The sequence below is a fragment of the Pristiophorus japonicus genome, chromosome 14 (genome assembly GCF_044704955.1).
Source record: "Pristiophorus japonicus isolate sPriJap1 chromosome 14, sPriJap1.hap1, whole genome shotgun sequence".
NCBI classification, from domain to species: Eukaryota; Metazoa; Chordata; class Chondrichthyes; family Pristiophoridae; genus Pristiophorus; species Pristiophorus japonicus.
Window position 1 is genome coordinate 36,338,989 of NC_091990.1, and position 25,296 is coordinate 36,364,284.

The 25,296-nt window shown below is 41.0% G+C and overlaps 1 protein-coding gene across 11 annotated transcripts in view; it reads right to left on the reverse strand.

The window, feature by feature from the left end:
- Positions 1-25,296, reverse strand: part of macf1a (microtubule actin crosslinking factor 1a) — a 577,816-nt gene that overhangs the window by 54,349 nt on the left and 498,171 nt on the right. For all 11 annotated transcript variants that reach the window (XM_070899169.1, XM_070899162.1, XM_070899161.1 and 8 more), the window contains 14 exons: positions 24,117-24,224; positions 23,510-23,728; positions 22,731-22,934; positions 17,825-18,056; positions 15,595-15,821; positions 15,262-15,384; positions 13,583-13,684; positions 13,391-13,492; positions 12,568-12,741; positions 9,392-9,547; positions 8,277-8,474; positions 6,673-6,801; positions 4,321-4,491; positions 1,918-2,073 (listed from right to left, as the gene is read on the reverse strand). In XM_070899169.1, the coding sequence (XP_070755270.1) occupies positions 1,918-2,073; positions 4,321-4,491; positions 6,673-6,801; positions 8,277-8,474; positions 9,392-9,547; positions 12,568-12,741; positions 13,391-13,492; positions 13,583-13,684; positions 15,262-15,384; positions 15,595-15,821; positions 17,825-18,056; positions 22,731-22,934; positions 23,510-23,728; positions 24,117-24,224 (2,301 nt within the window). The remainder of the gene's footprint in view (positions 1-1,917; positions 2,074-4,320; positions 4,492-6,672; positions 6,802-8,276; positions 8,475-9,391; positions 9,548-12,567; positions 12,742-13,390; positions 13,493-13,582; positions 13,685-15,261; positions 15,385-15,594; positions 15,822-17,824; positions 18,057-22,730; positions 22,935-23,509; positions 23,729-24,116; positions 24,225-25,296) is intronic.

Consider the following 25,296-nt stretch of genomic DNA (forward strand, 5'->3'; position numbering starts at 1 on the left):
TATGTTCTTGTCCACTCACTTAGCCTGTCTATATCCCCTTGAGGCATCTGTGCATCCTCCTCACAACTTACATTCCCACCTAGCTTTGTATCATCAGCAATCTTGGATATATTACATTTGGTCCCCTTATTCAAATCATTGATATAGATTGTGACTAGCTGAGGCCTAAGCACTGATCCTTGCGGTACCCCACTATGTTCAGCCAGTCAACCCGAAAATGACCTGTTAATTCCTACTCTTTTTTTCTGTCCGATAACCAATCCTCAATCCGTGCTTGTATATTACCCCCAATCCCATGAGCCCTAAATTTGTTTAATAACCTCTTGGGTACCACCTTATCGAATGCATTCTGAAAATCCAAAGACAACACATCCACTAGTTCCCCTTTATCTATTCTGCTAGTTACAATCTCAAAAAACTCTTAACAGATTTGCCAAACATGATTTTCCTCTCATAAATCCGTGATGACTCTGCCCAATTGTATTATTAGTTTTTAAGTGCCCTGTTACAACATCCTTAACAATAAATTCTAGCATTTTCCCTACTACTGATGTCAGGCTAACTGGTCTGTAGTTCCCCATTTTCTCTCTACCTTCTTTCTTAAACAGTGGGGTTACATTTTCTACCTTCCAATCCATGGGAACCGTTCTAGAATCTATGGAATTTTGGAAAATGACAACCTCTACAGCCACCTCCAGGATGTAGGCCACCAGGTCCAAGGGATCCCATTAATTTCTCCAGTACTATTTTTTTACGAATACTAATTTCTTTCAGTTCTTCGTTCTCGCTAGACCCTTGGTTCGCCAGTATTTCCGGGACGTTTATTTGCGTCTTCTTCCGTGAAGACAGACACAAAGTATTAGTTTAATTTCTCTGCCGTTTCCTTATTCCCCATTATAATTTCTCCTGTCTCAGCCTGTAAGGGACCCACATTTACTTTCGCTAATCTTTTCCTTTTTACATAACTATAGAAGCTTTTACAGTCTGTTTTTTATGTCTCTTGCCAGATTACTCTCATATTCTATTTTCCCTTTTCTAAAATCAATTTCTTGGTCCTCCTTTGCTGAATTCTAAAATCCTCCCAATCCTCAGCCTTACTACTCTTTTTGGGAACATTATAAGCCTCTTCCTTTGATCTAATACTATCTTTAACTTCTCTTGTTAGCCACGGTGGGACCATTTTTCCTGTGGGTTTTTGTGCCTTAAAGGAATGTATATCTGTTGTAAATTATGTATTAATTCTTTAAATGCTAGCCATTGCTTGTCTACCGTCATACCATTTAATGTAATTTCCCAATCTACCGTGGCCAATTCGCCCCTCATATCTACGTAGTTTGCTTTGTTTAGATTGAAGATCCTAGTTTCGGATTTAACTAAATCACTTTCAAACTCAATATAAAATTCTATCATATTATGATCACTCTTCCCTGAAGGCCCCTTTACTACAAGGTTATTAATTAACTATTTCTCATTGGACAATATTAGATCCCAGTTGGTTCCTCAACATACGGATCTAAAAAACTATCTTGTATACATTCCATGAATTCGTCCTCCACACTATGACTGCAAATTTGGTTTGCCCAATCTATATGTAGATTAAAGTCCCCCATGATTACTGTATTACTCTGGTTAAATGCACCTCTAACTTCTGCCCCACAAACCACTTCCACCAATGTCACCCCATTCCTATCGCCAGCACAAGGCAGTCACCACATCGCCAGTATCGAGCAGTCACCCCATTCCTATCCTCAGTATTGAGCAGTCACTCCATTCCCATCCCATGAAGTGAAATAAAGCAGTCATGCCATTCCCAATCCCCTGGGGTGAAGCACTATCACTTTTCCCATCCTCAATCCCCAACATGAATCTGCAATCCCTAGCTCCCTCGACATAAATTCTAATCCAGAACTCCAATACCTTGTGTTCATCTATCTGGAAGAGGACTGTATCGAGTATAAGACTAGGAGGAGCTGCGATGTTCAGGCTTTGCTCTGCCTGTGTAAGCCAGTTAATGAAATCCTGCAAGGAATTCTGAAACTCTGTTGCGAGATTGAGAGCCTCCTCCAGCTTGGTCTGAAAAAGAAAAATAGAAGTTCAATAAAATCTAGGAATGCTGGAGAGAAATACACCAAGAACTAACACTGCTGTTCTCCATATTATAAGTTTTCGTTCTCCCACTTGGAATAATGGTTGTATACTTTAAAAAAAAAAATTCTCATCCCTGTCTGGCGTAAAAATAAAACGGGGAAGATGGCTCAACCGTGGCTAACAAGGGAAATTAGGGATAGTGTTAAATCCAAGGAAGAGGCATATAAATTGGCCATAAAAAGCAACAAACCTGAGGACTGGGAGAAATTTAGAATTCAGCAGAGGAGAGCTAAGGGTTTAATTAGGAGGGGGAAAAAGTAAGCATGCAGGGAACATAAAAACCGACTGCAAAAGCTTCTATAGATATGTGAAGAGAAAAAGATTAGTGAAGATTAATGTAGGTCCCTTGCAGTCAGAATCAGGTGAATTCATAATGGGGAACAAGGAAATGGTAAACCAACTGAACGTATATTTTGGTTCTGTCTTCACTAAGGAAGACACAAATAACCTCTTGAAAATACTAGGGGACCGAGGGTCTAGCGAGAAGGAGAAACTGAGGGAAATCCTTATTAGTCAGGAAATGGTGTTACGGAAATTGATGGGTTTGAAGGCCAATAAATCCCCAGGGCCTGATAGTCTGCATCCCAGAGTACTTAAGGAAGTGGCCCTAGAAATAGTAGATGCATTGGTGGTCATTTTTCAACATTCCATGGACTCTGGATCAGTTCCTATGGATTGGAGGGTAGCTAATGTAACCCCACGTTTTAAAAAAAGGAGGGAGAGAGAAAACAGGGAATTATAACCGGTTAGCCTGACATAGGTAGTGGGGGAAAATGTTGGAATCAATTATTAAAGATGTAATAGCAGCGCATTTGGAAAGCAGTGACAGGATCAGTCCAAGTCAGCATGAATTTATGAAAGGGAAATCAAGCTTGACAAATCTTCTAGAATTTTTTGAAGATGTAACTAGTAGAGTGGTTAAGGGAGAACCAATGGATGTGGTGCATTTGGACTTTCAAAAGGCTTTTGACAAGGTCCCACACAAGAGATTAGTGTGCAAAATTAAGGCACATGGGATTGGGGGTGATGTATTGACGTGGATAGAGAACTGGTTGGCAGACAGGAAACAAAGAATAGGAATAAATGGGTCCTTTTCAGAATGGCAGGCAGTGACAAGTGGGGTACCGCAAGATTCAGTGCTGGGACCCCAGCTATTTACAATATACATTAATGATTTAGGCAAAGGAATTGAATGTAATATCTCCAAGTTTGCAGATGACACTAAGCTGGGTGGCAGTGTGAGCTATGAGGAGGATGCTAAGTGGCTGCAGGGTGACTTGGACAGGTTAGGTGAGTGGGCAAATGCATGGCAGATGCAGTATAATGTGAATAAATGTGAGGTTATCCACTTTGGTGGCAAAAACAGGAAGGCAGATTATCTGAATGGTGACAGATTAGTAAAAGGGGAGGTGCAACGAGACCTGGATATCATGGTACATCAGTCATTGAAAGTAGGCATGCAGGTACAGCAGGCAGTAAAGGCAGCAAATGGCATGTTGGCCTTCATAGAGAGAGGATTTGAGTATAGGAGCAGGGAGGTCTTACTGCAGTTGTACAGGGCCTTGGTGAGGCCACACCTTGAATATTGTGTGCAGTTTTGGTCTCCTAATCTGAGGAAGGACATTCTTGCTATTGAGGGAGTGCAGCGAAGGTTCACCAGACTGATTCCCGGGATGGCAGGACTGACATATGAAGAAAGACTGGATCGACTAGGCTTATATTCACTGGAATTTTGAAGAATGAGAGGGGATCTCATAGAGGCATATAAAATTCTGACAGGATTGGACAGGTTAGATGCAGGAAGAATGTTCCCGATGTTGGGGAAGTCCAGAACCAGGGGTCACAGTCTAAGGATAAGGGGTAAGCCATCTAGGACTGAGATGAGTAGAAACTTTTTCACCCAGAGAATTGTGAATCTATGGAATTCTCTACCACAGAAAGTTGTTGAGTCCAGTTCGTTCAATATATTCAAAAGGGAGTTCGATGTGGTCCTTACATCTAATGGGATCAGGGGGTATGGAGAGAAAGCAGGAGTGGGGTACTGAAGTTGCATGATCAGCCATGATCATATTGAATGGTGGTGCAGATTCGAAGGGCTGAATGGCCCGCTCCTGCACCTATTTTCTATGTTTCTCACACCATTGATGCTGCTAATATTGCTGGTCCTCCTACCTTCCTTTCTTCCATCTTTGTGCTCATCAATTGCCACTTCTGTTCTAATAATGCCACGCACTGTTCAACATTAGATCCTGCAGTGTCATCACGGCTACTCAGCAACAGCCGACCTTTCTCGTGCAGATTCTTGTACGTTTCCTCATTAGCACAAAACTGCATGTAGAGTTCCTAAAAAACAGAAAGCAATCTTTACAACCAGTCCTTGTGATTGATTGTCAATTATTTGTCGATTGTTAGCATAGTCAGTAAACAGTCTCTCCTCATTCAAGACGTTTCCTCTTTTTTAGTTAAAGTTATGTTTACTATAGAAGACCTTTCGCATACATATTATTTTATGAAATCACTGCATAGTTTTGTCACACATTATTTACAGCAGAAAACATTGGCAAACATCTGTAACTGATTAGTGTCAAAATAGAGCTAGTGTTTTACTTTAGGAAATTAAGTGTACAAGAAAGCTGGTTCATATCTTGTGCTTTATACTCCATAAAAATATAAACATTCAAGAGACTAAGAGAAAGTGCACTGTACATAATTAGTAAAGAACATGTCACTGCATGTTAATAAAATGCCTCTGTACTCTTTTCGTGAAATAAACAGTAGATGGATTTCATACAATAGCATCAACACATCACAATTTTAGCCCCAAAAGTTTAAGAACATTGGCTGATAATGTGCATTAATATGACTGGTTCAAGTTTGCATTGAACATTCTTTTAATTTTTTGGTATGATATAGATGAGCCCTTTGGATCTTGACAGGGAACTCAAAGCAATATGTAAAAATAGCAATAAGTAGACTATGCCACAAGGTGATGGGATGATTTTCTGCACCATGATCTCTTGGAGAGTTCCCAGGATTAATCTGGAAGGAAGAAAACAAATCAACTGGCACTACTCTAGAGCACATTGTAGTAACCAGCTGCAAAGAAGTATTGGTAAAGTTTGCTCAGGGAAAAGGGCTGCAAATGAGTTATATAAACTGGAAAAACAATGCATAGATTTGTTGTTTTTTCAATGAAGCCTTCTGCCAAATGCTCTGGTACACGAGCTGTTGAGCATGTAGCTGGGAAAGCCCCTCATTAATTCTGCTCGAAACATCTTTGTGGGCTGTCTGGTCATATGCATCATCATAGGCGGTCCCTCGTATCGGGGATGACTTGCTTCCACGCCAAAAAAGGATGAGTTCACAGGTGTTTCAATGAAGGACCTAATATTCCAGGTCCTGAACTGCATCCTGAAGGGTGGAAGATGCCTGTGTGTGAATTTTTTTTAACGTGGGGTGGCCGTTGCACACCAGCCACCACACAGGCTTGACAGAGCTAGGTCTTGGTCCAGGCAAGGATTATCCAAGACGACTGGAGACCTGCTCTGCTGCACGGACCTTGTTCACACACATATCGTAGTGTGGGCTGGGCTGTGCTGCCCCTGGGCCCCTGGCCCCAAACGCACGCCTCTCCTGGGCCCCGATCAAGTCCCTCGACAATCTCTCGCCGCTCCTTCGCCCCGACCTCGCTGCTCCTGCTGTATCTGCTCATGCTCCAATCACTGACCTGGTCCTTGATGACAACACTCTTCGCTCGCCCTCCTGCACCAGCTCGTGCTGCTCCCTGAAGTAGTATGCCGTCACTCGCCGCTCCTTTTATGGTCCCGACCTGCCGCTGGTGTTCTCACGCAGGTCGGGGCCGCCACGCTTGTCATATGAGTCTTATTCTGAAAATATTTTAGGAGCCTAAACTCTTGAATTGTTAAATCAAGATTTATACTGCCATTTTGGGTGGGGTGCCGGTGAGATCTAGATCAACAGTGTAGGACTGTGGTCATTTAAGATTTATCTCCTGTATGGCTGACTACTTTTATAACAAATTGTCAATGGTAGCCATTAAATGAGATGAATGCCCATGATGTTCTCACACCTAATGCTGGAGGAGTTGACAAGTCTAGTTCTGTAACTGTGAACTTGCCTTTGTATTTCCTTTTTATAATTTGATCTATATCTCCCTCTTTTTCTGTATTCAGTGTTTTTTAAATATATCCTTTGTCGCTGGCATTTCGTATATGTGCTGCATTCTCTATCTAAATCCAGCATGAAATATGTGCATACTAACAAAACATTCAATGTACTTCATGTAACTCCACCATAGTTACATGAAGTACATTGAATGTTTTGTTAGTATGCACATATTTCATGCTGGATTTAGATAGAGAATGCAGCACATATATGAAATGCCAGCGACAAAGGATATATTTAAAAAACAAAAGCCCAGTTAAATTCCATCAAATAAAAACAATAAAAGGATATTATTTAGTTAAATATTTTGCTTTTGAAGGCGATAACCAAACTCGTTACCAGGTGTGCGTTGAGTTGCTCCCGGGCTGTCTCAGGTAAACCTCCAGTGGATTTAGATGCTGCCAATTGATTCTCAACTCGGGTTAACCACTGCAAAAAGTCCTCAATCTCTCCATGAAATCCTTCAGCCTATGAAACAACAGGCATCATTCAGAAAAAGTAGCAGGTAATTAATAAAGGTCGCTAATGTCTACTGATAATACAGAAATCAAACGTCAACAACAGCACAATTCAATCGATGAAAGTACCATGGAAGAGAGTTTCAGTTATACCTGAAATAGCTGCTTTGTTGTTTACCTTGTGCTGAAGCACATATTTAAGATTAACTCAAATTAAATTAGAACTTAAGTAATCATAAAGTGCACAAAAAAATTTACATTTGTGACTACCTAAAAGTTCTAAGAGTAACCATCACACCTCATAGTACCAACATTATATGAAAAAGGGCAGTCATTTCATGCAACAAGTTACATATCAATGTGAATGGAGCTATATGGAGAGAAATGGGTAGGGGACAGAAAGCAAAGACTGTGGGTGAATGGACATCTTTCAGACTGGTGGGTATTGGTGAGCCCTGCACCTGTGCTGTGACATGCGTTAGTTCCTATTTCTACAAATTATTTGGATATCGGCATAAATGGAATGATGTTGAAGTTTGCTGACAGTAGCAATTCAGAGGGCATGGCAAGCTGTGGAGAACAATGCAGAATACAGACCGGTTAGTAGAGTGGGCAGATTGGTGGCGGATGCAGTGTAGTGCAGAGAACTATTAGGTAGTACATTTTGGAACAAACAATTGAAGTGTACCCTAAGCTGCAGAATTCCTAACAGAGTGGAGGAAGAGAGAGATCCAAGAGTACAGATCTACAGATCTTTAACAGCTGCCATAGAAGATTCCAAAAAAAAGCTAATGAGATTCTGTGTTTTATATATAGGGACACTGAATACAAAATCAGAAGTAATGTTAACACTGTAGAAGACACTGGTTAGGCCACAGTTGCTGATTCTGGGAACTTTATTATAGGACAAATATTTGAGCTCTGGGATGGGTGCAAATATTGACTAGAATGATACCAGGAATATGAGATTTGTTATGAAAGACTGCTGGAAAAATTAAGACTTTCATTGGAACAAAGCCAGTTAAGGGAGGATCTAAGAGATTTTCAAAATTATGAAGAGTTTTAAGAATAGTGAAAGATTATTTCCATTGATTGTCAATTGACTGGAATGAGTGACAATAGGGCTTAAACTCAGGATCACTAGAAAAAGGAAGGGAAGTTACAGGAATTTCTTTTCATAAAAGGCTTTCAAGAACATGGAATGTTTTACCATAAGTGGCAGTTGAGGCTTACAGGTTGACCCACAGCCAGAAATTCGCAAGTACCTAGCAGTCTGCAAACTTCCTTGATCTATGCCAATTAACTTGCAATTGGCCTCTGATGAATAGATAGGGCAATTATAGATTAAATGTAGTACCATAAAATATATTGTGCATTACCTTGTTAATATGAGACAGCATCATAAACAGTGCCATGTGAGATCTGCTAGTAATTTGCTTTTGCCTAATGCAAGTATTAAAACCTATGCCCCCTCCCATTGCATACCTGCTGCAGAGCAGCCTCGAGTTGCTGCTCTCTCCCTTCAGTTTTCTGAAGCAGCGACTGCCAGTTCTGGTTTAACTTATCCAGTCGACGCTTTAGGTTACTGGCATCCTCCCCAGCACTCGACTCCAGAAGCTCATTCCCAGCTTTATTTACAGTGTCGACTGTTGATTTGTGGGCAAGGACATCATTCTTCAGGACCTATGGGAATTAAAGTTCCATTTATTGAAACGTGCACGTACAGGTTGCCTATATCTAACAACCCTTCATTTAAAATAAAACAGTAATCGCTGGAAATACATAGCAGATCCTCAGCACCTGTAAAAAGAAAAGGCAGGTGGACCCTCTGACACCTCGACTTCTCTGGCCTCCTGAGGTCTATCCTCCAACTTGTGTTAAACTCTACCACCTCTATCCCATTCCCATCTCTATCCTATCCCATACTAAGTCCTGTCGTCATCTTCCACATAGCTTCTCACCCTTCAACAGACTGCTTTAAAAATCCACAATGTCAGCACAATTTGCTCTGTGGCCTCACCCCACCCCCTCCCTTCACAACCTCTCCCAATCCTCCAGTTTGCACCGTTACTCTTCTGGCCTTAGGAATACCCTCCCCCTTCCTCAGCTCCACCACCAGTAATTGAACCTTCAGCCATCATAGTAATTCATTCTTGACTCTTCTCTCCTTACCTCATCTCTCCCTACTATCAAACCTCAAAAGGTGACTTCAGCCATTATTAATTTTTGACACTGTACAAGATAAACTCTACTGTCCTACACTATACTTTGCACACACTTACAGAAGAGTGCGTGCAGCAGAGAAAGTTGAACTTGTACAGCTCTATGATGGATCTTAAAACACAAATAAAAATATAACCTAAATTTAAGAGGGAGTTAAAGGCTGTAATGAAAATGTCATGAATACAATACGTATAATGCATAAAAAGCCATGTTTTCTTGATTTAGGACATCATCCAAAACTACTTAATGATACTACCTTGTAACTTGATATTAGTTATATATTATTCTATGGTACAATATTTGGTTATTTAAGATAAATATTTTGCAGACAGATAACTCAATCTACTTGGTGTTATGAATATATTATTTTCACATACATGATGCTTGGCAAGTTCGATTTCTATGGCTTTTGGATCTCCAGTAATTGGTCTTTGTCCATCAAGTAGTTCCTCTGTATGATTCAGCCAGGACATAAGTTCAGCCAATGCATGTTGAAACTGACCCAGTGCCAGCAGGGCGCCCTCCACCTTATGCTGTGGAGAAAAAGTAAATTCACGTTCAGAATATACATGTGCCAGAACAAATGTTATATCATATTCTCAGAAATATCTCCCAAAAGACTCCCTTCAGCTTCGGCCTGCAAAGAAACATTCAGTCAGTCAGTCAGTCAGTCAGAATATAGAAAAAAAACTATCAAGCACCCAATATTCAAACAGGACTTCAAGGTCAGTGTGCTTGTATGCCAAACTACCTTACTTCAGAATGGCAAGACTTGGGCCAGTGGTTCTGGTGCCATCCATGATGTCTGGGAAGTGATAGGTAAGCACACATGCCTGGTAGGTGCATTAAGAGTGAGAACAACAGTGGTCCAGGAGCAGGTCACCTCCCTGCTTTCTTACCAGGGAATAGTATGAAATATGGGAGAGAGATAAATAAAGGACGGAAGGAAGGACACTCAGCTGCTTTGCAGTCAATATGCCTAATAGCAGAACTGTACTGGATAAAAAAAGCACATCATAAACTACAAAATGTGTTTACTCTTGTTAGAAAAGATTACTAGATTCACGAGCCCTTCCTCAAGATGGAGGTACATCTGCAATGCAATGTTATTTCACTGTAACCTCAATTGGATCGGTTACTGGATTTCTGGCAATACAGCACTTCTTAAGCAGTACTTAAATTTGGTTAACATAATCAGGCATATGGAAATCAAATGATTCTCGCTACTCTGCCTTGTTGAAATATTGGGCCCAAATTTGGCCCCCTCCGGTTTTTTCCGCGCACCTCCGAGCCCCCCCGCCGACATTTTACTTCAAAAGCAGCGCCGAAAAAACTCTCTGCGATCATGGCCGATTCTCGGGCCATCTGTGGAGCTGTGGCGTGGCGTACAATGAAGAGAGGGGGGCGGAGCTAGGTCCCGGCGCTGAAAACAGTGTAGGGACCTCTGCTCATGCGCGCTAGAGTCTGCGCGCATGTGCAGTAGTTCCTGGCAGGCCGTTTCGGCAAATGCGCGCTGCAGGCTGTGTGGAAGGGGCCGAAGCACGCCATCCCTAGCCCTGGCCGAATGGGTGGCCCGCTGCATTCCCTAAGGTAGGACTTCTATTTTTTGTGTGTTATTTACTGATTGATTTTGGTGCTTTAGGTGCAGGGTTCCTTCTATTTTATTTGTTAATTAATTGATTATTTTTTGTGCTTTGTTTGGTGCTTGGTGGTGCTTTAAATGTGGTTACTTGCACCGATTCCTTAACTGTAAGTAAGGTCTTTCTGTGCGGACAAAAGTGGACACATACGCTGCCCTAAGTTAGTTTAGTACAATGTTTTTCTAGCCAAATTGGCATAAATGGTGTAAGTGGCTGGGAACGCCGCCTTTTGAAAAAAAAACTGACCTAACAAAAAATCTAACTAACTCACTTACACTGGCGCAAATTAAATGGCCATATTTGCAACTAAAAAGATACATCAGAAAAATCAAGTTACACCAAAAAAAACAGTGCAACTCATGGGGAAATTTGGGCCATTGTCTCAGTATTTGCAAACTGGATTTTGTGCTCAAGTCTCGAGTGGGACTTGAACCCACAACCTCCTGACTCAGATGCAAGCGCGCTACCCAAGGCTGACACACATTGAATTATCTGCAGGTTTCTGTGTATTCCCCCAAAATAATGTTTGTGGAATTCAACAAAAAATTTGGTTCTCTTTTATTCTTACTGTGATATTGTGCAGCTTTTACTCGCAATAAAAAGATTAAATAATTAGATTAACATTAAGAATACACAAGTTGTCTAAATTTTATTCGCTTTAATACAAACTTGGCCTCATTCGTGGATTAAGAAAGCATGATAAGTTATGTACAGTACACTTGGTATGGACCAGTTTTATTCTCAAGTTTTTCTAGATGTAAATGTTTGTGAAAATACCTGTATGATGCAGACTCATAGGGGGTGAATTTTGGGTTTCCCGGCATGTTGTGGAGATTTAATTCCACAGCGGTGTCTTCTGGCAGTGACAGGTTCCCCGCCCGGCTATGGCCCGACAGGTCAATCAGGTTTGGCTTCCAGTCGGGCAGGAAGAACTCAGGAGGAGGCTGCATGACCAGGTAGGTCCGATCCACGAACCGGGGAAGGGTGTGTGAAGAAGGGGTTCTGATGGTGGGGGAGCTTGGGTGCCGGGAAGAAACATTCCTGCTCCTTCTGGCCCACTTACCTTCTCCCCGAGGCTGTCCTCACCTTGCTGCAGCTGCCGGGTTTTCCGAGGCTCGGGAAACTGGGTCGGCTACAGTAAAATCTGCAGAGCAGGTCAGCTGACTGGAGCTGGCTTCCTGACACACTTCGATTTTTTTTGCCCGTTTAACCGCACCCACTCCCACGTTAAAATTCCTCAAATATCAACAAATGTCCCCAACATTTACAAACTGTGGCTCATTTTATGTTAAAATACAGTTTGCTTGTTTCATTTTGTCCTTTAAACCAAATACATCACGAGAAATTAAGTCTACTCAGTTCTGCTACAATAACATCAGAATTCACATGATGCTCGAGGCACACTTTCTTAATTTTTGCTTCTCGTCATACAGTGCACAAATCTGTTTTCAGTCAGACTTTGACACTCGTCAATCTCTGTTTGCATAGATTTGGAGACATATAATCTCAGAACGGCAGTTGTTTATGTTGACCATGACTATCAGGAGTGATCCGATAAGAGATGAAGGCACGGCTTCACAATACTAAATACCTTTTTGATAAATTTAAGTACTTTACAACATGGGACTTGCATTCCTTGTCAGATTGATACTGTATCTAATATCAAAACTTGGTCATAATGTTTTTCCCCCAAGCCCTTCAATGTATGTTAATTTGCTGAGTGTACTAAACTGATTCCACAACTGCCATGGCCGGTTTCCTTTCATGGACTTTCAGATATTCTTCCCTCATCTGTAAGATACAGCAATTCTTTAGGTGTTTGTGGTTCATACACTAGCAAAGGTATGTATGTGGATTATAAATATATGAAAAACAGCACTCGAGAATCCTGGTTACACCAGGCCTTCTTGTACCTGTCTGTGAATAATCTTCTCTCCCAGATCTTCCCAGAGGTGTTTGAGTTCGGTGAGTGGCTGTTGAATTATGTCTCGGTCAGTGTCATCTGAGGCTATCTTTAGCAGTAGCTCCCCCTGGTGGTTCAGTTTTTCCATCTCTATTTGCTGCTGGTAAACCTCCATTTTAAATTCCTGTGGAATGCAAATGCAGTGGGAAAGTTAAGTGTCACCCATTGGGGCATATTCATTTTATCCAGTTCAGAATGTAGCAAATTTTAAATCAAAGCCATCAGATGACCGTTTTTTTCCCTCTTACTACTTCCACCAATTTTCTCCCCTCATCCTTTCTTAAAACGTTGACGCATTGCTGCATGTGGCATGGACATCAGTCACCCTCTGGTACCTTACCGAATGACCATATTTTATACATGAGTCTAGATAGTAGTGTCAGCAGACTACTAAAATGAAATGGGGAGCCTAGCGAGCTGGATTCTGTCCTTACAAAGTCTAGGGACTATCCCCTCCCAAACCCAATGGATCTGAGGCCAATAGTAATGCCACTACTGCTGCCCAAGTTGGCCAACTCAGCACAAACTTGGCACCTTGTGCTCACTATGGTTCAGCTATTCACTGCCGAAAAACCAGCTGGACCATCCAACATTGTATATGCGATAATTCTATTCAATCCAATAAAGGAACAAATGTTCATTTTAGATGAAGCTATACGAAATAGATGAGAATCACAGAAAATGCAAAAAGTAGAGACTACTTTTATTTTCATGCTGCTTTTTTAAAGTTGTGTGTGTGTGTTCTGTATTATTCTGCTGTAACATAAACCCACCTTCATTTCATTTATTTGTTGCTTCACAGTGCTGATGTCTGTGCCTACTGGAGACATCTCACCAAGTTTTATTACAGTGTTATCCAGCCAGTCAAACATTGCCTAAAAAGTTACAATAAACAGATTAGGAACCGTCATCCAAATTAGTACTATATTCACATATAGATAGACTTTATGCAGAACACTCCTTACTTGCAATGCATCTTGGTATTGGACAGCAGCCTGCATAGCCTGCTCCAGTTTGTCCATCCTCTCCTTCCATGTTTTGTTCAGGTTATCCCAAGTATAATTGAGCTGGAAATAGTTATGACACAATCTATCAGAATAGAAACATTGTGATGGTACAACAACAACTTGCATTTATATAGCGCCTATTGGACTGGATGTTCGGCTCATTTGCGCCTTGGTTAGCGCCCCAGCGGGGCAATAAATGCTGTTTTTAGGCGTAATGGCGGGCATCCAGGGTTTACTGCCCGGCTGGAAGATTCAGCTATTGGTTTGAGCCGGCGCAAAAACTTACCGCCCCGCCTTCCATTTTTAGCATGATGATGACGTCAATCGTCGTTTGATGCTGCACTAGCACTCCGGATGGAACAGTCGGCCATAACGCCTTATTTAACGCCCGCCCCAGGAAACGCCTGAAAAAACCAGGCGGTATTGGCAGCATTTTTAAATGGAGCGATGAGGACCCTACACCGTAGGTCATATTGACTACAACGGTTGGGCACATAATGGCCCTGAAATTCCGGTCGGAGGCTTCTTTCGGACGAACGCCTCTGACTGGAGAATTTTTCTGGAAGTACCTGGTGGTCCAGGAGGAGCGTGGAACTCCAGTGGGGGAGACCTTCTCTACCCGAGCTGCGAAGCGCGCTCCCATCCTCCAGGTTCCCATGCAGAAGGTGCAGTCACATGTGACTGCTCAACCAATTAGGTAAAGTATTCTCCAATTAATAGCAATGGGAACTCCGTACCTATGAGTTCTCATTGCTATTAATTGAGAAAAAAAAACCCAAACGCAGTAACACCAAATAAAAAATGACACCTCACATAATTAAAATTAATTGAAATTAAAGTTAATAAATATCTTAGAGAAAATTTTATTTTTTATGTTTTAAGTGTGTTTTAAAACTCTTATGCCTGTAAAAGTAGGCTATGCGCCTGCTTTTATCAGGCGCAAGAGTTTTGAGGACATTTGCTGAGAAAGATATACTCAATGTTTTGAATATACTCAATGACGGAGTCTCCACAGCCCTCTGGGGTAGAGAATCCCAAAGATATAACACCCTCTGAGTGAAGAAATTTCCCTCATCTCAGTCCTAAATGGCCAACCCCTTATTCTGAGACTGTGACCCCCTGGTTCTTGACTCCCCAGCCAGGGGAAACACCTTCCTTGCATCTACCCTGTCAAGCCCTATAAGAATTCTGTATGTTTCAATGAGATCACCCCTCATTCTTCTAAACGCTAGAGAATATCGGCCTAGACTACTCAATCTCTCCTCATCAGACAATCCCTCCATCCCAGGAATCAGTCTGTTATTAACTTGTTATTATGCAAAACACTGAATGTCCATTTAATCAAACAGTATCTAGACCAAGGGAAGGTCTTTAGGAGTCAATACAAAGCATGAGAGTGAGCTATATGCAAATATACATTATTATTGCATGACATGTTACGGTGTCTTCAATAGTATTACTGTTAGGAGATACTGTGCTGCTTTTAAGATTTAAATACTCAATTAATAAAATATGAACATAGCTCTAGTCTCATAGGCTTTCTAACCTGCTGGTCTCTTAGTCAAGTTTTAACATATTAGTATCAAGCTGCACCATACATTATTCCTTATTCATCATTATTTCTATTAATATTTTACCTCATCTATGCTTTTCTTTACTTCTGGTTTTTCAAATTCTCCACAAGCAAAGATGAGGTCTGCTCCCAGGATTCGCACAAATTCCAGTTCCTCGTGGAGCCCATCTGTCTCCTCTTTAATTGTCTGAAATCAATAGAATATTACCAGGAAATTAATCCTGTGTGCTAAGCACACTATAATCTACCATTTTAGAAAAATCAAAGATATTTTTTGCGATGTCGAACAAGACAAATACAATAAATAAATATTTGGAGCATATCAAAACAGTGATTCTTTCATATGAACTATGAATCAAGTATTGTAAAGTTTTCCATATTTGAGCCATATCCATACCTCTGCAGCCTCCTGCTGTTGTTTAATGATTGAGGGGTCAATACCAGGACTCTCTAGGTCTCGGACTATGTCCTGTGTGTCCTTAATGGTAGTCAGCAGGGCAGCCATATCATACCAGAACTTTTCAGCCAGGTCAAGTACATCCAGAAGCTTACTCTCCCTCTCTTCACCACGAGCTTTGATATCTTCCCAGTAGAATACCATCTCATCCAATTTGTCTTGAATGGCTAAAGCATTACAAATTGGAAAAAAATAAGCTAGAATCTTTAAGGTGTTCCTGTTCCTAATCTATGGTTGCAGAAGGGTTGAATACGATCAGAAAGCAGACCATCAGAGTGGACAATGAAGGGTAACAATATTACATGTGTCAAATACTTCAAAAAAACAATTATCTGACTGCTCAGAGCTGTTGGATGATGCTGATTGTGTAGATCCCTATCCAAGTTCAGTCCGTTACTCCTCAACTGTATAAAACAGGAGGCAAGTGCTTTGAGAACTTGTATTAGTGTAAAACAGTATTAAACAGACAAAAATGCAGTTATTTGCAACAAATTCAAATAATCAACACACTTGAAGTCCCCATCTCAGAGATGGAAATACCATGATTACAGTTTTTGATAAATGCATAATACATTAGTCAACGTATTTACTGAGGCGTACGAAAGCATGGGCCTTACGCTAAACATCCGTAAGAGAAAGGTCCTCCATCAGCCTGTCCTCGCCGCACAGCTCTCCCCCCTCCCCCGCCCCCCCTGCAAGTCATCAAGATCCACGGCGTGGCCCTGGACAATGTGGACCATTTCCTATACCTCGGCCTCGGGAGCCACTTAACAAGAGCAGACACTGACAACGCGATTCAACACCGCCTCCAGTGCGCCAGTGCAGCCTGAGGAAGAGAGTGTTTGAAGACCAGGCCCTCAAATCCACCACCAAGCTCATGATCTACAGGGCTGTAGTAATACCCGCCCTCCTGTATGGCTCAGAAACATGGACCATGTATAGCAGACACCTCAAGTCGCTGGAGAAATACCACCAACGATGCCTCCACAAGATCCTACAAATCCCCTGGGAGGACAGACGCACCAACATTAGTGTCCTCGACCAGGCCAACATCCCCAGCATTGAAGCACTGACCACACTTGATCAGCTCCGCTGGGCATACCACATCGTTTGCATGCCAGACACGAGGCTCCCAAAGCAAGCGCTCTATTTGGAACTCCTTCACGGCAAGCGAGACAAAGGTGGTCAGAGGAAACGTTACAAGGACACACTCAAAGCCTCCCTGTTAAAGTGCAACATCCCCACCGACACCTGGGAGTCCCTGGCCAAAGATCGCCTTAAGTGGAGGAAGAGCATCCGGGAGGGCGCCGAGCACCTCGAGTCTCATCGCCGAGAGCATGCAGAAATCAAGCGCAGGCAGCGGAAAGAGTGTGCGGCAAACCAGTCCCACCCACCCTTTCCCTCAACGACTATCTGTCCCACCTGTGACAGGGACTGTGGTTCTCGTATTGGACTGTTCAGCCACCTAAGGACTCATTCTTAGAGTGGAAGCAAGTCTTCCTCGATTCCGAGGGACTGCCTATGATGATGATGATGAATACACTTGAATGTGTTGAGAGATCCTAAACAAGCTGCACAATTCACAACTTAAGCACAAAAGGATGCTTTGCTTTCTGTCACTGTATGTGAAACGCATTAACGGCAGGTTTATTCCCCCAAATAAACCAGATTCAGGACTGTAGCATTTCCCCACCTAAAGGCAGCAAAATCTTTCACTTATGTTAACCTTACAACTCACTAAAAAGTGATAAAACTCACCACAAGCATAAAGGACATATTCAATAATGCAACTCTCAATAATTGAATGAATCAGTTATACTTGTAATGAATTTAATGGGTGGGTTACTTAACTATATTAGTTTGAAAAACACCTCATACAGTTGAATATCAGAATTGAACTTAGCTGGTCATTCACCTCACTGCTGTTTGTGGAGCTTGCACTGCACAAACTGGCTGCTTCATTTGTCTATATTAGAACAGTAATGACACCAACAATAATTAATTGGCTGTATAGCACTTGAGTATGTTGTGAAGTGGTGTAAGGCATTATATAAAAGGCAAGTTTTTTCATTCAACAATGCATATAATGACAGCAGACCTTATAATGGTGAAATATACTTGTAATTATACACAGATTTAGAAGTTTAGAAGTAAACTTAAAATTCAATACCTTTAGCTGCAGGATCCTCATCCGCTCCAGATGACCGGCCAATCAGCTCCTCACCACGACGTTTAAGAGCTTCAAAAGACGGCTGAAGTTTTTCCAGCTCCATTGCAATATTTTTGTTCTCGTTAATGTGCTCTCTAATCTTATCAACCTCGGCGGGTATTGATGGAGGCATCCGCATCCGATCAGCAATGTGCTCCAGAGACTCTAGCATTGGATCAATCTTATCATGGAACTAAACAGACCATAAATAAAAGGAGAAGTTGTTGGCATTGCCTGAGAATTTTCTCAGAATTACCTTTTATTTAAAACAATGTCTGTGTAGCAGAAATTATACAAGTGAAAACTCCTGTAAAGCAATAAGCAGCCTCATTTTAAAGATCATTTTCAGTAAAATACATCGTGTACAGAATGTAAGTAAAATCTGTTCTTGCATTATAATTTATAATAAATAACTAATTTGTTAACGGACTGATTTATTGGATAAGGCTAAATTTGAATTTCTGTGCTATTCTTAATCTTTTTTAATACACATGGGACCAGCAGAACGGAAAAATACAGAAATATTGACACTCTAAATTAAACAAAACACAGGCTACAATAATAAAGTCACACATTTCGCACCAAATCCAATTCCACATTTGTATTTGGAGTAAGGAAAAGTTATTTTGTCTAAACGAAATAGATTTGTCATTTTATACCCTTTCAGGCATTTTCGCTAATATTAGAAATACCAGAGAATATATAAAGATTTGACTTTTGAAACTAATAAAATTGTGCTGAAATTACAACCAGCGGTTGAGATTCACGTTAGAGGTTGAATTATTCTCGTCTTGGACAATCTACAAGCAAATTAAATTCAGTATGGTAAATTCCATTCTTATGCAGTAATATAAAATTAGGATCAAAAGAAACACATAGGGGGCGAAATTGGTCAAACAGATGGTCCGCCCGTTTTTCGGCCGTCTGCGGGCGGTGTGTTGTTTTTTTACCGCCCGGTACCGCTGGAGCAGAGAGCGCAGGATTTTGATCAATTTTTTCTCGACGATAAGCCGAGCGGAGTGCAGCGGGTGCTCATGCAGCTCTAAGCTCCGCCCCCCGAGAGGCACTGACAAGCGTCCACAGAGACTGCCGGCCTGAGAGCGGTGTGGGGCGGCCTGGGATCACTGCAGAGGTACCATAAATTGTAAATATTACACTGTATTTGTAGAGTAGAGCAACTGTATATAATGAAAACAATGTGCATATTCAAATGTATTTATTTATTCTCATGGACATTTGGTACTGCCAACTAAAATGTACAGTATTCCTTTGTACAAAATAGCACCTGTTTTGACAGTAAACTGTATATTGGGGGTTTTATTTACTTACAATGAGCATGCTTGCATGTGCTGTACTTTTAAATGAGGTTTAGTTTTGTTTCTTGAGACATCTTTGGAATATATATATAGCGGGGAACTTTTAGTGTTTAAAACTGTTCACTTTTTAAACAAAGCTCTTGTGAGGTGTACAGCGATTGAAGTTAAATTACATGGTGAATGTCAGTGTGTCCTGTAATTACAGAGGTATCTCTTTCTGCTGTAACATTAACAGCTGGATCATATGTACAGCTACTGGTCGCTGCGAGATCGGCCTGAAATCACTGTGCATGGTGGTTTGGGGGGGGGGGGGGGGGGAGAAAAGAGAGGAAAGAGAGAAAGAGATCGCTGCAGGGCTGTGGGAAAAGAGATCAGATCGCTCTGCGGGCCGGACTGAGATCACTGTTTTGACGGGGGGGGGGGGGGTGAAAGAGATCGCTGTGGGGAGGGGGGCGGGGAAGAGAAGAGATTGGTGTGGGGGGGAGGGAGAGACTGGAGGGGGGAGGAGAGTCTGGGGGGGGTGGGAGACAAAACTTTTATTACAGTTAAAGATGCATACCGCCGACTGAAGATAGACTTAAACCATCTTTTCCAGGGCGGTCTGCAGCTCCGGCGGTAAGTGACGAATTTTGTGATTTTGGGCAGTATGTCGGTGGTCTGCATGGACGGGTGGTATGCATACAGCTCGGCGGTATGTCACTGATGAATTTTCCACCGGGCGGTATGATTTTTGATGAATTTTATGAATTGGGACGATATGTCGAGCAATTTCAGGCCCATAAGATTTGCAGCAATAAATACATATACAATGAAACATAATTTAGTTCATTTAGTGATGCAAATGCTTGAAATGTTTGTTCATATTTTTGCAATTTAGCAAACCAAGTTCTAGTGTGGAAGACTACCAATAATCACTTAATATGCTGCACTTTAACTGCTTATTTCAATTTGTAAATTAATGGCTCGGATTTTGCAGTGCCGATGACTGCGTACTCATCAGTCTTGTAAAAGGCCCCGTAAGTTCCGGGTTTCCACATGCACTGCGTAGGCGCGAAAACCCAGAACTTGATCTACCGTACCACCTCAAAAATCACTTTCGTTGGCACAGAGTTGGGTTATTTGCCCAACTACTACCCAGCAAAGGCCCACAAAACCCTTACGCCTGGTAAAAGCAGGTAGCGTAAGTAGTAATATAAAATCTTAGTTAAAAAATATAAGTAAAAAAAATCATGCACGCACATTTACAATTAATTTATGTAAAGTTTCACCCTGATTAAAATGTTTAAAATTGTCAAAAAAATTAAATGTTTTATTATAAATGTTTCATTGAAAGGACTTTTATTTAAATTGGAAAATGAGAATATTTATTTTTATTTCAGTTGTATACATTATTTAATTATTTGGGGAACCTCATATGCTTATGGGGATTCCTCCCTTCTGATTAGAGGACCTGGCCCACGTGATCCTAGGGATGCTTCCGAACCGCCTGTGTCCCTGGGATCTGTGGGTTTTTATGCAGGCACAGGTCCTGAAGTCTCCGAAGCTGGAAGCCTGAAGATAGGCGCAGATTTTTTTTTAATAAATTGGTTGGAGGTGCAAATTCTGGCCCAATGTTTTTACTCGCTTATCTCACATGGAGATTAAAACAAATATATTTGATTGACACAATAGCAGTTAAAGAAATCCCCTAGATGAAACCAATCACTTTGAAATATATGACAAATTATGGATATTTTACTTAAAACCAAACATTAAAAAGGTTAAAAATGCTGAACTACACCTTAAATGATGCCTATCAGTTGAAATGACCTATTCCATAGATTGCTATCACAAGAGCAGCAGGACAAGCAATCAATATGGCTGGGACTCAAGTTATGGCATCATCAATGTCACAGACAAAAAAGGGAGCCATGAACAATTTATATAGACGTAAAATTTTGAACATTATAAGCTCCATTATGTCATGCATCAAAATGTAGTCTGAGTTGGTAATGACACGGTAATATAGTAGTCTTGAAAACTTCTCTTTCACCCAGAGATTCAAGTTCAAATCAAGCCCAGATGGTTGGGAGAAAACTTAACTTTCTCATATGGCTGTGGAGGTCTTAACTTAAATCAATTTGAGCAGGTCTGAACCATGTTATAAGTAGACAGGTTCCCACAATTCAGGACTAATTGGACAATCACACTCAAGACAGTGTGAGAAGTGGAAATGGAACGGTTATTCTGGTTCAGTAGAGAGTACTTTTTTGAGATTGGACTCAAACCTATCATTAGGGTAGTTAAGAGAGTGGCATTTCAACCTAATCTGGACACTGCTTTAGAACCAAAAAGAAATAAATCTCAATGACACAAAAATTCACTGAATATTAAAAATATTGGAAATTCATTTCAATGAGAATGTCTGTTCTCGAGTAGTGCTTCAGAAGAAATAGATCCATTTACAAAGTTCAGAGCAACCCATTTTATCTGGTAAAATTTAGCAAAGTTGAATGCACTATTTGTTAAATAATAAGTGACCTTTTCAGAGTACCCGTAAGTATAAAATATGCAGGGGTTGTGCTTTGCCTCTGTCAACGTTATCAGGTAAACAACTTTAGCCACAGACACACCCACATAGAAAATAAAACAGAAAAGCAACCCTAAAGCGTGGCAGCATCGAGAGTCCAAGGTGCTCTGCTTACCTCAGCATTCTAATGAACGGATGTGATGAACAAACAATTAAACACAACGTAGCAGGAGATGTCGGCAAACAAACATTTAATTCCACGAGGTGAGCGGAATGGAAAACAAATGACATGTTAGTATATGAGAAAACTGCAGTGGGGTAACACAAGGGAATGCACCGAACAAGACAAACATGGAAGGGATACACTTTACAAACATGACTAGAGTTATGCCGTGGTTTTTTAGTAAAACTGGAAAGAAGTATGTGTGTCATAATATTCTTTTCATTCTGCTGTACTGGCTTCTTCCCCCTCTATGTGCTTCCATTGCTACTAATGCCTGGCTAGAACACTATGTCAAACAGAACTGTGGATGACTGTCATCAACACTGCTGATGAACAGACCAGCCAGTAAGCTTGTATCAATAGCCACTCAAAGGAGAAAATGGACAACCCAATCCTATTCTTACAGTATGGGAAAGCACCATGTGGCTTGTGAAAGAAGTGGAGTTCATCACGTATATGGTTGCTAACTTGAAATACTCCACGTACTCTCATCAAAAAACCAACACTTTTTCTGCTGGCTGGTCAGTTGGTCATTTACTGCTCATCTGCCCCATCTTACGGTCTCTGATGGCTCAAAAACCAACCCCAAACATGCAATAGCTCTAGGAGTAGAGTGCACCTCTCATTCTCAAAGAGCAGCTTTGATGTTGGCCAAGGAGATGCCTAAGGTCCAGACTAGCCAGTGTTCTGCCGAAGCAAAATTTATAACAGCAGTGGGGAACTAAAAGAACAAAAAGGAGATTCCTTTTTAATAAACAAATAAAACAGCCATCAAAAATCCCCATGCAAATATATACAGCTAGGATCACCAAAGAGTACCTGAGCAGACTGTGAAATTGCTTCATCCAACGCCAAAGCCCGCTGTCTTGCATCCTGTTTTATTTTAGCATAAAGTGCTTCAGCAGTGGTATATTTCTCATGAACCATTTTGCCCTCATCAGGATTCAATACCATTAACTGAGGGCCAATCTTCATCAGCTTATCGATATGAGGCTTGTGTTCAGAGATTGATTCACGAAGTTGCTGTTATAAAAAAAAAACAGATCTCAAAGTCTGAAAGAATGTTTAAATACATTCTGATCTAAGATTACAACTTTTGCTTAATATGAAACAAAATGACTAAAGGGCAAGTTCAGCCACTTCTATGGTCCCAGCAGGGAGCCACACTCAAAGGGAGTTTGGGTCAGAACAGGGCTACAATACTGCAGCTCTGATTCTCTGGCCTGCACTGTCTTCAAGCATTGATCCCTGCTGGGAGCACTGAATTTCCTTTTTTGTTGTTTTATACAAATATCATTCGATCTATTGTGCACACCACAAACCTGATTAATGAATCTGCAATTCCACTTTCACAACCAGAATGTTTCTGTCTGTCCTGAAACACTATTCCCTCCTCTATCCTTTATTGGTAAATGGGAATAGCACACACTGTAGATACGCATAGACAACATACAGTGTCCCCCTCATCTCCTGTTGCTTTTTTCCCCCAATCCCACATGGTCCACTGGTACCAACGGAGAATCTGGTCACCTGAAGTACACCAGAGGCATGCATACACAATAGTCTAAGTGAACAGAACAAACTCCTTTTATCCTTACCCGCATTTCTTCCTGTTGTAGTTTCAGGATCTCATGGTCAACAGCTGGTGGTGGGAGCTGCGATATCAGAGTTTTGGTCTCATCAAGCCATGGGCACAGCTCCTCACATGTTTCCCAGAACTGGTTAATCAGGACCTGAGCCCGCTCCAACTGGGAGTATCTTTCAGTGTTCATCTGACTGACTGTTTCATACTGCTGCTGCAACACGTCCATCTTCTCCTATGTGGATGTGTGTGCATAAATGTACACATTTTAGACTCTGGCATACAGTCATTAAACTCCATTATTATTACAAAATTAGATTAAACATTATTAGTTAGGTGGCAAATAGTTTGTTACTTGATAAGTTATAATACATCAGCACTCTGACACAACCTTTTTTCAACATCAGAGGCCTTGATTGACAAATTTACATGGTTTATCAAGAAATTTCTCACAAATGGTAATGTTTCTGTATTACGGTCTGCAAGTAATGATTAATTTTATAGAAGAAAAATAAATTTATAAATTCACAATTTAGTTTCCTGAGAAAGCCTATTAAGCTTTTAGGCATCATTTGTAAACAAGCATCCATTTTATTGTTGTGGCAGACCCTCTTCAGAAGTACCTGCAACATAATCTTCTGTTCATCTCCACAGGTACTCAAGATGTCTTCTTGGGTATTTATCAACTCATCTATAGAATCCTTGTGCCGTATGATGTCTATTGAAAAGGCCTAAAGATATCAGAGAAAAATCCTTAAAATTCACTAAATATATTCAAAAAGGAGTTAGATGAGGTCCTTACTGCTAGGGGGATCAAGGGGTATGGCGAGAAAGCAGGAATGGGGTACTGAAGTTGAATGTTCAGCCATGAACTCATTGAATGGCGGTGCAGGCTAGAAGGGCCGAATGGCCTACTCCTGCACCTATTTTCTATGTTTCTATGTTTCTATGTGGAATAAGCAATTCTGCTGCAAGATCTACAGTGCCACATATTGTATATGGTCTGTAATCGTATATAATCCCCATCTTCGAGATAGCTCAGATCACTCATTTTTATTATGTTATGTTAACATGATGGAGACAAAGTCATGGATGATTGGACCCTAGTTACATTCATAAAAATAAATTGAAAGTTTAAGACAGCCAGAAAGTTGTAACCTGCCATGCAAATGGAATGTATGTGAATTGCAGCATTCGTTGCTGCCTATTTTGGTCCAACAGGAGGTACACTGCCATCTTCCTGTTCTTATAGTCTGTAATTGGCTATATATTTAAAATAAACTTCAGATTTTAATCCTTTATAAGAGCTATTGAGATGGGAACCTAAGTATCCAAGCTGGATTTGACTGTTGTATAAAAAAAAATCAAACACTCATTGCACATGAGATTTTGATGAACTCAGTTTGTCCATAGCCAAAGGGTAAAAGATCAGCAGTCAATACCACCCCCCTTTCTCCATAACATGAAGTGCCCTGTGCGCACTAATAGTACACATGGCACATGACAGAGGGATAAAGGGAAAAAATAAATTGTCCATAGTCTGCCCACAGACATATCCTCAAATAGTGAATGCACCCGATTCTGCCAACTTAAATTCTAGTGGTAGGATCTGATTTTAGGTTTAATCCTGATTTATTAATCTACCATTGAAACAGACACTGAGGCTCATTAACGAAAGGTAGCCTCTTTATTCATTGCAGAATTCAGATTAAACTGAAATGGGAGTCAATTTCCAACCATTAGGTTCCTTTTTTGCCCCTCTCACATTTGTTTTGTGTTGAGCTGAATCTTAAAAGTGTGGAA